Below are 15,638 nucleotides of genomic sequence, written 5' to 3'. Positions count from 1 at the left end.
GGAAAAAAAAGACAAATTTGAAAAAGTTAAATCCTAAGTGCTTCTCCTTCCTACAGTCACACACACACACACACACACACACACACACACACACACACACACACGCTCCTTACTTCAGTTTATGTGGGCCAGCACTCCAGAAACAGCTTAGCTGAGTTCTCTGTTTAGCACTTCACTAGGCTACAGAGCAGGTATTGGCTGGGCTGAGTTCTCATCTGGAGACATGATGGTGAAGAATCTGCTTCTGGGCTCACTTGGGTGGTAGGACTAGAGGTCCCAACTTCCTGCTGGATGTTGGCAAGAGGCTGGCCACAGTTCCTTGAAGCCACCCACTACCCTTTGCCATATGGGCTTTTCCACATGGCAACTTGCTTCAACAAGTCAGCAGGGAGAGGCGCTAGAGCAAGTCTGCTACCAAGACAGTCTTAAGGCTTAACATTGTCAGAGCAGTGACAGTCCCCACCTTTGTTATATTTATTGGGTGGAAGCAAATTACACCTGCTGCCCATACTCAAGGGGAGGGAACTATACAAAGGCATGAACACCAGGAGGCCGATATCACGGGAGCCGTGTTAGAGTCTGTCCACCACATAATCATCCCACTTTTTTTTTTTTTTTTTGCAGAGATGGCATGGGAAGGGAGGTAAATAAACATGAGAGTGACCAATAGAGGAAGATGTGTTCCTAGGTTCTGCCTTCACAGCATTTATAACCATCAAGCATCCCAGATTGGTGGTCTCCATATTGAGTTCCTTACTCACCCTTTGTACTTGGCTATTTGCATTGACATTTCCTTTATCATATCTTTCTTTACCTCTTTTTGTTTAAATCAACTTTATTTAAGTGTACAGTTTGATGAATTTGAACAAATATATACATCAATGCAACCACCACCACCACACAATAGAGATATAAAGTATTTTATGACCCCCAAAATTGTATGTCCCATTGGTATCAATCCTGTCACACCATTGATCTCCTTTCTGTCTATGGCTTAGTTTTATCCTAGAATTTCATATAAATAGAAGCATACAGTATAGATTCTGGTGCCTGGCTTCTTTTACTTAGCATAATGATTTTGAAGTTCATTCATGTTGTGTCACTAGTTCATTCTTTTTTATCGCTGAGCAGTATTCCACTGTTTGAATATAATGCAATTTGTTTATCTGTTCGCCTGCAGATGAGCATATGGGTTTTGTGCAGTGACTGGCTGTTAGGAATAAAACTGCTCTAAACATTCACGCACAAGTCTTTGTTTTATTTCTTGTGGGTAAATACCTAGGAGTGGAATTGCTAGACATATCATAAGCATACATTTCAATTGATAAGATTGTGGATTTGCCATAGAAAATGTTTTTTGTTTTTTTTAAAGCAATGCCTTAAAGGAAATGAGGAAGTTAGCCAAGCAGATAACTAGGAGAAGAACATTTCAGGGCAGCCATGGATGGATCCTGAAGCGGCACGAGAAGGTGCAAGAATGCTGAGAGATGAGGCCCTAGAGGTAGTGGAGCTGATGCAGATCAGATAGGCCCTCATAGATAATTTTAAAGACTTTGGCTTTAACTCTTATTGGTAAGGGAAGCCACTGAAAGGTTTTGAACAGAGCAGTGACCTAATAAATGAGAGTTCTATCTGACTTTTGAAAAGATCTCTGTGGACTGACAGTTGGCAGAGGGGAGTGGAATTAGGGAACTGGGTGAAACAGGTGAGGAGATTAAGAAGTACAAATTGGTAGTTACAGAATAGTCACAGAGATGTAAATTACAACACAGGGAATATAGTCAATAATATCAAATAACCAGTATGTATGGTGCCAGGTGGGTACTTGAAATACCTGGGGATCACGCTGTAAAGTACATTATTATCTAACCACTATGCTATCCATCTGAAACTAATACAGAATAATATTGAGTGTAAACTATAATTGAAAAATGAAAAAAATTTTTAAAGATCACTGTGGTTATGATATTGAGAAAAAGCTGTAGAAGGGAAAGGGTAGAAGCCAGGAAGGGCTGCTGGGAAGCTATTGCAGTAATCCACATAGGAGGTGATGATTATCAGACCAAGGTAATAGCAGTTGATGGGGGAGAGATGGTGAAGGTAGCACCAGAAGGATTTGCTGATGGAGGGATGGATGTGGAATATGAGAGGAAAAAAGGAATTAAGGAAGACTCCAGGGTCAAAGCCCAAACAACTGGAAGGATGGAGTTGCCATAATTAAAACTGGGAAGGCTATATGTGGAGCAGGTGTGAGGGTGGGGAGTGGGATTTCAATTTTGGACATTCTGTTTTTGGGATATTTGTTGGACATTTCCAGTGGCAATATCAAGCAAGCAGTTGAATTTATGTCTGAAGTTCTGGATAATGCATTGGACTGGAGATATAAAATTTGGGTGTTGTCAGCATATAAAGAGTATTTAAAGCTGTATAAGATCACCAGAGAGTTAGAACTACCAACAGGGAAGAGAAAAGGACCAAAGACTTAACCCTGGGTCACTCAAACATTAATAGAAGAACCAACAAAGGAGATAGAAAAGATGCGATTGGTGAAGTGGGAAGAAAACCAAGAGTCTGGAGTCATGGAAACCAAGTAAAGAGAGTATATAATGGCTTAGCCAGTTGAGTGTCAATCTATGAATCAGAAGGTTATGGTTCAATTCCTGGTCGGAGGAACATGCCCTGGGGTTTTGGGCTCGATCCCCAGTCGGAGGTGTGCAGGAGGCAGCCGATCAATGATTGTCTCTCATCATTGATGTTTCTATCTGTTTCCCTTCCTCTTTGAGATCAACAAAAATATATTTTTTTAAAAAGAAAGAAAGTATATAATGGAAGAGGGTGGGGTCAACCTTTTGAACTGCCGCTGATAGCTCAAGTAATATGATGACTAAGAATTGACCTTTGGCTTGGCCTGCATGGCTCAGTGGTTGAGCATTGTCCTATGAATCAAGAGGTCACGGTTTGATTCCCCGTCAGGGCATATGCCACGGTTGCGGTTGTGGGCTCGATTCCCAGTACGGGGTGTGCAGGAGGCAGCCAATCAATGATTCTTTCTCATCATTAATGTTTCTATCTCTCTCTCCCTCTCTTTTCCTCCCTGAAATCAATTTTAAAAAATTGTTTAAAGAATTGATCTTTGGATTGAACAACACAGATGTCACTAGTGATCTTGCTTAGAGTAGTTTGATGGACTGGTGGAGGCAAAGCCTGATCGCAGTAGGTATAACAGACACTGAGAGGAAAAGAATTGAACTCAATGAGCACAACAGATCCTATTTAGGAGTTTTGTTGCAAAGGAGGACAAAGAAATTGGACAGTCACCAGTAAGGGGTTTATAGAAGACTTTTTAAAAAAGATAGATGAATAATAGCATGTTTATATACCAATAGAATTTTCCAGTAGAATGTGAAATATTGGTGAAGAGAATGGGAGAGTTTCTGGATGGTTCTTTTGAGAGGCAATGTATAAATGGGATGTTTGGCTTTAGGTGGGAGCATGGATAGTTGGCCTGTGGTCACAAGTGGAGAGACAGTATGTGAGCTCAGCTGCCTGTAGACGGACAGATTCGGTGGGAGAAGACTGTCAAGAGTTTTCTTCTAGCATTTCAGTATTCTCAAGGAGGTAAAAAGCAAGCTTGTCATACTTTAAACAATAAATTTTTTAAAAAAGAAAAAAAGCAAGCTTATTCTCCTACTGTGTATTTTCAAACATGCCCCTAGAGTGAGTCACTCTCCCTCATGTGTGCTAATCCCTGCTGACATATCCGTGATCACACCTGGAATACCCCTATCTGTTTTCTCTGCTTATCTAAACCTTTCTCAGGTTTCAGAGTCCAACTCAGATTCTACCTGCTCAGGTGGGCCTGTCCTTATCACACTGCCTGAAATCCTCTTTCACTCTCTGTGCTCTTCCAGCAACTACAGTCGAGGTGCATTATTTGGCCAATGTTATTGAATTCCTGGCTGCCAACTATCTTTCCACATATACAGTCCTTGTCCCTCCTTTTGGATTATAAACACTTTGTGGGGTGGATTGATCTCAAACTTCCTCTGTAGCCTTCAACATAATCTTCAACATTGTTGAGCCTATAACAGAAGCTCTGAAAGTGTGTTGTTTGCAAACACCCTGAAGATTGCAAGGGAGGCTCATCTGTGCAGAAAAAGAAGAAGAGCAGACACCTTTGCATCCTTTGCTATCTCCTCCACCTGGGAGGCTCAGGAGCTGTGCTTTGGAGGAGAACCCTCATCTCCTCCCGGAACCCAGCAGCCTCTCCAAGAGAAAGGTTGGCAGAAATAGAGAGCAAACACATTGAGGAATGAAATAGATAAGAAGAAGAAATTCTTGTGTGTGTGTGGGGGGGGGGGACTGGGCAGTAAGAGATCAATCAAAGGACTTGTATGCATGCATACACGCATCACCAATGGACACAGACAGTAGAGGGTTGAGGGCCTGTGCTGGGGGGTGGGAGTGGGTGGTGAGAGGTCAATGGGGGGAAAAGGAGACATATGTAATACTTTCAACAATAAAAAAATTTTAAAAAGAAGAAATTCTTGACAGTAAGAATTTCTTAAGAGTGGGCTCTGGCCTAGCCAGATTGGCTCAGTGGATAGAGCATCAGCCTGCGGACCAAAGGGTCCCCGGGTTTGATTCTGGTCAAGGGCATGTACATTGATTGTAGGCTCCTCCCTGGCCCGGGCCCTGTTTAGGGCGTGTACAGGAGGCAACCTATCTATGTGTTTCTCTCACATTGATGTTTCTCTCTGTCTTTCCCTCTCTCTTCCACTCTCTCTAGAAGATCAATGGGAAAAATATCCTCTGATGAGGATTAATCCCCACCCCCACCCCCAAAAAAGAGTGAGTTCTGTTTTATTTTGAACAAATTCACTCATCTGATAAAGATATAATCATCTTCTAAGTATGGGCACCATGCTAACAACAGTGGGGACACAGTGGTGAGAGAATAGAGGGGTCCCTGTTCTCCTGATACTCGTCGTAGTGCCTGAACATAGTTTGAGTAGGCCTGGGATCTGACCCCTCCTCAGTGCCATGCTTGCTACCACTCGTCTCGTTTTGCTTCACTTATAATGAGCTGGAGTCACGTCGGTGTTTTGTTGGTTGCTGAATGCCATCATCCCATGAAACGCTAAGATTCTCCTGTACCACAGGATTAGTGTAATGCAGGGCAGAGCGTTTTCCGTGTGATGTACCGAGAGCTAGTGCACCTTTCTCCTAACATCTTAGAGAGCAGTGCCGTCCAGTAGAAATACAATGTGAGCCACAGACGAAATTTAGACATTTCTAGTGGTCATATTAAAAGAAAAGTTTTTTAAAAAAAAATGAAATTAATGTTAATAATGTCTTTAAAATATTACTTTGGCATGAAATGAATATTTAAAAATCGAGAGTGTGTATTCTTTCGTTGTGGTTGGCCTTTGAAATCAGTGTGTACGGAGTCTTTGAAGTCCTTACAGCATATCTCAGGTTGGACTGGTCACATCTCAGGGGTTCTGTAGCCACATGTGGCCTGTGGTCGCCGCCCTAGATGGCAGAGCTGTAGAACCTTCAGTCTTAAGTGCTGTGCCTGGTCCCCAACAGAAGCTCAGCCTCGTAAGAGGTGACTGACCAGAGGGCCTGTGCAGGACACAGCTGGGCTTTCCAGGAGGAGTGGCTTAGATTCCAGTGTGGAGTGGAAGCTTCAGGGTAAGAAACACCGTCCTGCACTTTGCAGGACACCGATCAGTGGCTCTGTCCTTTTTGAAAAATAAAAGCAAGTGAGCTGAATTTGGGGATAAATGTCAGATCACGTTAGACAACCTGGACACTTTTTTAAAAATTTATTTTTATCGATTTCAGAGAGGAAGCGAGAGGGAGAAAGAGATAGAAACATCAATGATGGGAGAGAATCATCGATCGGCTGCCTCCTGCATGCCCGCTACTGGGGACTGAGCCCCAATACCAGGCATGTGCCCTGATTTGGAATCAAACTGTGACCTCCGGGTTCATAGGTCAACGCTCAACCACTAAACCACTCTGACTGGGCAACACAAATCATTTAAAAACATTTAGTAGGCTGTATGTTTCCTGTGCACCAATTTATCTATAGAAAAATTAATACAGTTGTTATATTTTTTTAATTTCTACTTTGTTACTTCCAGTTCTAAACCTGCTGCCCAGAGAGAAGCCAGGCAGAGCTGAGGATGGCTCCCTGAGCTCCCCTTCCAGACTAGCTGAGGACACAAGTCATTCTGAGCATCTCCCTCTCGGCCCCGTGCGTGGGGCTGGGCTCCTGTCTGCACACAGGTGGCCTGGGGATTGCAGGGCTCTCGCCTCACCCCAGCTTTCTCAGGAGGCCTGCACTTTGCTAAATTAAGCCCCGCCAGGCCTATTTGTGGACCCAGAGGCTCCAGCCAAGTGAGAGAGATGCGTCCAGCTACGGAATGTTCTGGGAGGGAGAGAAACACTGAGATCATTGGTATTTATGTGCACAGTTTCTTACTTGCCAGATCAACAGAGGCTTAGGGACTCAACCAAGATTTTAACAGAGTGGCCACGGGGGACAGTTGAAGTGCAGAGCAGTGTGGACACCAAAGCAGTGTGTACACGAAGACCTCTGAGCTCAGTCTAACTGAAACAAGCCCAAGACACCTCAATGCCCCCCCCCCAACACACACACATACACTTTGTAATAGACTTTATTTTAAGAGCAATTTTAAGTTCACAGCAAAATTAAGCCAAGTATACAGAGATTTCCCATATACCTCCTGCCCCCCAACATCCACAGCTTCCCCACCATCTTAGTCCAAAAACATCTCATTTTAGTTTTCTTGGGTTCCTACAGTTAGTGTTGACCAGAAATAGCTCTCTTTCTTATGACTCATGCATCTTACTACCTGTGGGGAAACTGACATTTCACCAGGTTATGTAACCAGACAACCCAGGGGTCTGAGCTGCCTGTCACTACTTGAGCCAATTAAGCAGAAACGGGGTTGAATCATATATGAGCGTCTATTCTAGTAATGCCGGCAGTATGGGAGAGCAGCAGGTTACCCACAAAAATCTGCTCTGCAGCCCCCCATAGGCCAGCTGCTCATATTGGGTAGAAGGACAAAGATTACGTGGGAAAGTAGGAATTACAGGCATGGGGAAGTGGGCATGGGATGATCATTACAGGTTACAACTCATGCGGGCTGGAGGGGATTCTCAGAGGGCAGGTGTCTCCGGGCGCCCCGGCACCAGATTACAGGTGATGGGGGGAGGAGGGGCGGTTGTAAAGTGCCTCTGGGACTGGATTGTTTCAGCCACGAGGTCATAAATCTTTCCATAATGATAGACAGTTCTCCAAACAGGAGGATGGACTGCATTCCGATGTTAGCTCCCATATTCCAGGGCGTACAACTCCCAACCAGGTAAAAATGTGCTTTCTCTAATCAGAAAAGAACAATCATGGTTAACAGAGCATGATTAATATTTCTTATAGTTATAGTTGGTTTCCAGTATTCTATTTCTGCCCCTAACACCTACTCTGTGTCAGATATTTTCACTGTATTTTCTCATTTAATTTTCACAGTATTCCTGAAAGGTAGTTATTAGCACTCAAAAAAAACCCGAAAACTTAGGTTAAGCAATTTACCTCTAGAATACAGAGGTTGAACTGTATGGAACTATGTGGAACTGTGAAAAGTGGCTGAAGATCTGTACTTTCCTGTGTTTCAACCTAATAGAATGTGAGCGAGCTAGTACTTCAGTCCTGAAGGCTACCCTCTTTGCCTTGTACCATATGCTGCCCTAAGTACCAGATTCTTTCTTTCTCCCCTTGGCAGTGTGGTGGTTTCAGACTCACGTCTCTCACCCCCTAAAATATTAGGACTAGGGAGCCAAGAGGAAGGGCAGCCCAAGGTCTGACATGTGTTGAGTTGGGTCTAGGCATGTTTGTCTGGAGGCGAAAGCGGAATTGCATTATGGGCCTCTATTGATTTGTGTACCTGCTGCTATTTACAGCTGCCATGTGTGTGCGTTTCCGTACACTATCTGATTCTAGATCCCTTCTGTTTATCACACTCGACGGTAATTATCTGCTTAATTGCCCCCATAGGCTGTAAATTCCCCGAGGACTGTGATTGTGTCTCCTCCTTCTTTCTAGTACCTATCAGAGTACCTTGTGCATCCAAAGTACATGCTTCATAAACATTTGATCAAAAAAGAAGTAAAACAAATGCTACCATCTCACAAGCCACCCTGTCTTCTGCCCAGTGAACACCCTTTCTCCTTCTTTTGTCTCTCCCCTGTGTCTGTTCATACACCTGACCTCCTTACCGCCTCCGAACTCATTCACAGCTCAGTGTTTTTTCGGATGTGACTGGTTTGTCTGCTTGGGCTGGGAAGAGAATGGTATTGTTTTCAGGCCCCTACGAAGGACTGACATGGGTTGGGCTTGAAGGAGAAGACCTGAATCGAGAAACTTTGCCATTTGGATGTGGATCCTTGTATTATGTATTGTATGACCTGAAATTTTCCACTTGGGTTTTTTCCATCCCTTTGGGGGCCTGGACATTAAAGCAGGCTCTGGCCGGGAAGTGCCCTGGCCGCGTAGAGTCCTCTGGGTACAGAGACTATGGACACTGCCCTGCTGTCCTTTCCCTGGCAATGAAGGACGCTTGTCACATGTTGGGGCAACCTAGGTGTCTCCTGTGGGGCTTAACTGCGCTAGTAGGAGACAGTGAACTCGGAATCTAGAAAGGCAGAAATTTCACCTCTGAGTAAAGTCTTTCCTGTATCATAGGGTCTACGGGCTGTTAAAAAAACGAAATCCAACCCAGCACATTTGAAGATCTCACTGGCTTTATTAAGCGACTCATGAGTCAGGCAGCGTCCCGCCTAGCAACTAGAGGGATGATCCCGGGGTTGTACAAAATGAAAGCTTTTTACAGGAAGAAGGGGAGGGAAGGGAGCTGATAAAAGGAAAGGACTATTTTTAGACCACTGACATTTTCTTTTGGGAGCTGGGGGACAGCAAGGGTTTTTATCCTGCAGATAGCCTCTTCTCAATATGGGGCATGGTGAGGGCCCATGTGATAGATTACCTCATGGGTGCTGAGCAGAAAATTCCAGACTGGTTGATTAAATTATGTTTCTGGGAGAATTTGAAAGGGAAATTAGGTCAGGTATTAAATCCAGGTTTGGTATCACGGGCTTTAGCACAAGGTTTTTTTGTGACTGCATTCACTTAACATAATGTGTTCAAGGCTCACCCATGCTGTATATATCATTTCTCCTAATGGCCAAATAATATTCCATTGCATGGCTATACCACATTTTATTTATCCACTCATCAGCCAATGGGTGAAATTTTAAAAAGTGACTCTAGAACTTGACAGTGTCCAATATTTATGCTTGAAATGACTGAGCTCCTGAATGGTACTTGTACATTTTGGATTATATAGCAATTTCAACTTAATACCTTATTTCCTTACCTACAGTGATGTCCACCCTTCTCTTTCTTACCCAGTCAGCCTCCTTGGGTTAGGTTATATCTGAACTCCCTTACCAATGATCACCATTAGCATTTTTTAATCCATATCTTGGAATTTTGCTCTTCTTCCCTCAACTGGATTGCAAGCATACTGAGTATAAGAAATACGTATTAGACATTGTTATTACTCCCCACAGGGTCTCTAAAGTCCTTTTACACTAAGAGTGTTGCTAAATGTGCAGGACAAGGGCCTGCAAGAGTCAAAGCTGACCCATTCACACGGCTGGCTGTGATCACACGTCTTCAATTTGAACGTCTCTCCCCAACTCCTAGAAATGTGGAATATCTATGGGAGGCAGTATGTAAACTCTTGACCTCCTTAATATAATGGGTAATGATGCTTCTGGTCTAATGCTGAAAAGATTGATACATTTTGCTTTAAGAGCTTTTTTTTTTAATTGGCCAGATAAAGCCATTTTTCTTTTTTTTAAAGGGGTAGGTTATTTTTTAGGATTTGCTGTGCCATGGCTTCTACTGGGACATAAATTTGAAACTCTTCTAATTTTTAAAAGTTAGAACCATATTTTGGATTATATGAGCGAAGATCAATGAATAGAGTTAACACCGAAGCCTTGAAAAGGAGTCAGGTAGTTGGTCACTGCTGGCTGCTCTTAACCCAATTCTATGCTGAACTTTGCAGTAAAAATCAGGGTGGGAATCGATTCAGCAGAATCCCATGTTTCACGTGGATTGCTGTGAAGGCTCTGGTCAAGTGATGTTCCCAGAAACAAAACAAGCTACCGACATAAAGAAAGTCTAATTAAACTCTGTGTAACTAGGCAGTGATTTTTCTGCAAAAATAGGTTGTAGAGGGACTAGACCGTAACACTTTAAATTGGAATGTACTTGTATTTCTGTGTGGTAAGATTTTGTATCACCTGTGAAATGACTTTGATCTGCTGGAATCATTGATTGTAAGATTTCAGATCTCATCTGTGATGCTGAAGCTATTTCAGCAGTTCTGTGTGAGACATAAATGTCACTGTTTATTTGATAGAGCAGACATAAGACTAAGGCCTAGAGAAGTAATTCTATTCTTTTTATCGTTCCTCATTTATTTTTTGTTTTCCCTCCTTTTCAATTCTCTTTTCTAGAAGGATAAAGCTACCATGAGGAATGTGCGGATTGGATATGTATTTGCGTGCAGGGTCTGGGATAGCCCACCTTCGGTGTAATCATTTTTTTTTCTATGACATTATACTAGTTTAAAATGTGGTTATGGCTGGGAACTTTAACTCCCGTAGTCAGACAGGGTAAATTGGTTTTATAGTTGATAATAGGTAATATTTCTTGAATGCTTACTGCACGCCAGGCACCATGCTTGTGCTTTTTGCGCATTATTTCACTTAGTCTTCCCAATATCGTTGTGAGCGAGGAACCATAACGATCCCCTCTTGATCGATGAGGAGGTCGGGCTTTTAGAGAGGGCGGGTGACTTGCCAGGCCCTCTTCTCACCTGCAGGGCCTATGCTCTCGGCCACTCTCCTTGCTGCCTCCACATCTTTCAAGAATGTCCAAATGCGGCACATTCCCTAATTTTATAGCTCACCACATTCCACTAAGTCAGGGGAGATTGGCAGTGTGTCCTGGCCTGGTCTCTGAAATGCTGGAGTGGAATACTGGATTCAGTTATTGCTTTATCTTCAAGAGGAACCCTTCTGGGTTTCAGTTTCCTTATTTTTAAAATGTGGGACCACCTATACCACTGAGAAAACGGAGGCTCATGTGATGAAGCCCATAGCATAGTATTACTAAAACTCCTCCTGCTTCATACTGTGTAATGGATTTCAGCAGGGAAGGAACGGATTCGTTCCTGTGCACTCAGCTCAAAGCCTGAATAAAGTCCATCCTGAACTAAAATGCAGAGACCCCTCCATCGGTTCACCCACAAACCTGCTCCTGTTTCTATGCCCTGGTTTAGTCATTAACATGTGTTGCCACCCACTGACTAGAAACCTCAGCGTTGGCTCTGCTCCTCCCTCTGGTCTAATCGAGTCTCTCACTAACCCACGATCCCTATGGAGTCTACCTCTGAGAGGTCTTTTGAGTCTTCCTCCCTGCGCTTCTCTGGCTCAGACAGTCCCCACCTGTTCTGGTCAGTTGCCTCTTGGCTCATCATCATCTTCACGCCTACCTACCGCGAATTCCTTCCTCAGCACAGAGCTGGCCGGGGCCCTATTTTGCCTGCAGCTCCCTAGTGAGTTCTTGTCCTCTACTGATTACTATTCAGCCTTCTTAGCATGACGTTCACAAACTGGTTGTAAGCTGATTTCTGTACCGATTTCCCACTCCTCACCATACACCAGGGCACTTCCCCTGCCCTGGGCACTTCCTGGACAAGGTCTCACCAAATCCTTGTCCATATTTGACTTGGGATGCTTTTATTTCCTTCTTCTGTTTGTCAAAATCTGACTTGTTGTTGCCTCACCTCAATACAAAGAAGTGTTCTCTTCATACATTTGCCATCAGAATCTCCTGTCACCTTAAACAAATGCAATTTTATGAAAGTCCAATTTTATCGTAAAGGCAGGGTATTGTTTTCAGAAATGCTCATCACACACAATTTCTTTAAATAATTAAATTACTAGGTATACTTTAAAATACAGTCCTATATACAGCACTTTGGTTTACAGGAACACACCTGTGTTGGTAAGAAAAAACTTATTCTAATATACACTCTGTCCGTCAGTGCATTAAAGAGCGAACAGGCTTGGGCAGTGTTCAGCACCAGGGGCGGTGAGGGACAGATGAGGAGGATGGTTAAGTAGCCCCGGGGAAGTCCTGAGGCCTACAGTCCGGTGGTCATTGGCTAGGTTACTGACCATCTGAATCCACAGCTGTGTCAAGGGCCAGGAAGAGGGCTGAGTTGAGATGACAAGTGGAGGACCGAGGCAAGTTCAAGTAGGAACCTGGTTCCAGGGTAGAGGGTGTGCGGCAGGTAATGATGATTCATGCCTGTGTGCTTTTCAGAACATCGAGCTGAAGGTTGAAGTGGAGAGCCTGAAACGAGAACTCCAGGACAAGAAACAGCATCTGGATAAAACTTGGTGAGTTGCAGTTTGCACTAGATGAGTTCTGGTCCCTTCCAGAGTCTGGCTCACTAACACAAGAATAATAGATTTGGAACCAAATTCCTTACCCTGAACTCTGGCATCTGGATGCCATGTCTAATTCAGGGCTCTGTTACTAAGTCTGATAGACCTTGCCATGGACGGATAAATTCACCAGACCTAAGTTTACAAACTTCCTATTCAATAATCTACTGATATAACACCAAGGGCTGGCATAGAGTTTGGGGGAAATGGGCACGCTCATACACTGCTGACGAGAGTGTGAATTGTGGCCACATTTTTGGTATGTGGCACTACCTAAGTAAAAAAAAATAAACATTTCCTCGGATCAAATAATCCTTAAAAGGATTCCTTACAAATAAAAATCTAAATCTATTCCTTACAAATAAAAACACGGCTATGAAAGGATAAATGTGTAAAGATAATTACGGGATCATTATTTGTAATGGCAAAAACCCAGAAGCAACTATGCATCAATAGAGCAATGGTTGAAGGCATTTTGATCTACCCATACTGTGGAATATTATGCAGTCAGTAAAAAGCATGAGTTAACTCTATCCTGGTGGGAAGTCCCTGACAGACTAAGTAAGGGGGAAAAATGCTGAGTGATGTTTATAGTGTCAGCCCCTTTGAGTAACGGCAAACAGTGCTCTCTTTGTGTATATGTGTTTGTTTGATGCTGCATAGGAAGAAAACTGGAGAATTTCGTATCAAATCCTTTAACATGCTTATATCAAGGGAGTGAGATTGGAGTTTGTGATGGGAAGGAGACTTGATTTTTTTTCTTTAAATAATTTTGAGTTGTTAAAATAGTTACTTTATAATTTATAGTTTTTATAATTTAAAAACTGAGTTTTAAATGATAAGTATTATTAAAATTGCCATTAAAAATAATTTTCAGAGTGTATCCTGTGATCAGCTTACATTCAATCTGATCTGTCAATCTTTCTATTGCTACTTCTCTTGACATTTAGGATGACTAGTCTAGCAAGGTCAGAATACTCAAAACCAGACTCAATAATACACAATATACTGGTGTTATTAAACACTTACTAAAGCATTAAGTGAGCTGATAGCTTTTAGGAAAACATATAAAATAACAATTGAGTAATAGAGTTTGAGATTTGTGTAATGCTTTAAAAATTTTTTATGTCATTTCAGCTTTTAATTAGGTGGCATTATCTATTTTTAGGGATGAAAAAAGTAAGGTACAGGGTATTAAAGTCTTGTCAAATGAGTGGCAGAACCCACATCTTCTGGCATCAATTCAGCGCCTCTGACTTCACAACAGCTGTAGCCTCTTCAATCAGGAATTCCTGGCCAACTGAGCTACTCAGAAAATGTATAACTTCCATTCTCAAGATATTATACTTAGCTTTTGTCTATTGCATTTATCAAAGAATATGGAGTCAAAGTAAAAGTTGATGATTTCTGAGGTCTACCTATTTAGGGGTCTTTCTACTTAGGGTTATTCTTTTGACTTGTGTCCCTTGTACAACTAAGACCCTTCTATCCCCCAGAGACTCAAGTTACATAAAACCTTTGGATAGTACTGAGCAGTGTCCACCAGTAACTAAGGGATCCTGTCATCTTTAGGAAAGCTCCCTTTGGTCTCCATGGACACAGACTTCTGGGTCAAAGTACCAATCGGCTTGGGTAGAGTAGCTTTGATTTATGAAAGTACAGTGGTGCTCTCTGCTCTGAGAACAAGAAGGTGGTCCATGGTTCTCAACAAATGACTTACAGCAGGAAGAAAACCAAACCGGAATTAAGATCATTCAGCACCTGATATTGCCCCCAAATTTCTAATCCTCAGACATCCACAGGCAGCTGTTGTTAGCTAAAAATAAGCTGGTGACACCTGACCCACTGTAGCGCCTGGACATTCATTCCTAAGGACGTCAGAGGACCAAAGCTAGGCCAGAACCCCGATCCTCCGTAGATTAAATGTCTGCTCTCCGCAGGGAGAACTGGATGGGACACTGGCCAGGTAGCCCAGATGCAGGGCAGGTATTTAGGAGTTACTGGGTATAAAGGAGGAGAGCATTTCTGTGGCTGTCCAAATGGGTATTCTGTCCCAGCAGTGGAAGGAACACTTGCAATTCAAATAGCAAGAAAGGCAGGGAACTAGCAAAGCACTCTGGGAGGATAAGCCTGAGTGGAAGAGTTCCTGGATAGAAGATAGTGGACATGGAGGCTGAGTTCTGAACAGTTTGATGGCGACTCACCTTCCAAATGAAAGATCCCCCCAGGAAGCTATAGGAATAATGAAACCTCTAGGGCAGGGATGGGGAAGGTCTGGCTCACGGGCTGTAGAAGGCCCTCGAAATCATCTGGTCTGGCCCTACCAAGGCATTAGGGGTGAGTTGATTAAATGTTTGACCAAAATATAGCAGGCTAATGTTTATGTTGATAATTATGTATGGCCCACGAATGATGCTATACATATCCAAATGGCGCTTGGCAGAATAAAGGTTCCCCACCCCTGCTCCAGGGAGTCAAGTGTATTCTGATGGACAAGCAACAAAAACTTAAGAGTTCCTGGAAAGGTAGGAAAAAGCAGTTCTGAAAATAGTCGCCGAGGGGGAAAGCCTTCATTCTTCTCCTCATTCATCAACGTGTGAAACAGCCGACATGGGTTCACGAGCTAAATGACGGGACTGGCTCTCACCGGCCCGTGCTCTGCGGTTTCAGTGCCGATGCGGAGAGTCTCAGCAGCCACAATGAGGCCGAGCTCCGGCGCCAGGTTGAGGAGAGACAGCAGGAGACGCAGCATGTCTACGAGCTCCTGGAGAACAAGATCCAGCTTCTGCAGGAGGTAAGCAGGGGCCCAGGGCCAGGCTCCCTGCCCTGCTCCCTACTGCTCTGCCCCTGCATTCACCTTTCCTCCCCTCTTGTGCTCCCCAAACGCATGGAGTGTCCCCGCGTTTTAGGGCTCTTAACCTCGGTGGGGACTCCGCACTCTCTCAGTTTTTGTTCGTTTTGCAGGAATCCAGGCTAGCAAAGAATGAAGCTGCGCGGATGGCAGCTCTGGTGGAAGC

The 15,638-nt window shown here is 43.5% G+C and overlaps 1 protein-coding gene across 6 annotated transcripts in view; it reads left to right on the top strand.

Moving 5' to 3' along the window:
• Positions 1–15,638, top strand: part of LOC102767867 (myomegalin) — a 135,927-nt gene that overhangs the window by 44,422 nt on the left and 75,867 nt on the right. For all 6 annotated transcript variants that reach the window (XM_015563485.1, XM_015563486.1, XM_015563484.1 and 3 more), the window contains 3 exons: positions 12,497–12,573; positions 15,292–15,415; positions 15,586–15,638. In XM_015563485.1, the coding sequence (XP_015418971.1) occupies positions 12,497–12,573; positions 15,292–15,415; positions 15,586–15,638 (254 nt within the window). The remainder of the gene's footprint in view (positions 1–12,496; positions 12,574–15,291; positions 15,416–15,585) is intronic.

The sequence above is a fragment of the Myotis davidii genome, unplaced genomic scaffold (assembly GCF_000327345.1).
Source record: "Myotis davidii unplaced genomic scaffold, ASM32734v1 scaffold217, whole genome shotgun sequence".
Classification (NCBI taxonomy): Eukaryota; Metazoa; Chordata; class Mammalia; order Chiroptera; family Vespertilionidae; genus Myotis; species Myotis davidii.
Note: the sequence above shows the minus strand (reverse complement) of the source record. Positions and strands in the feature narration are given on the sequence as shown.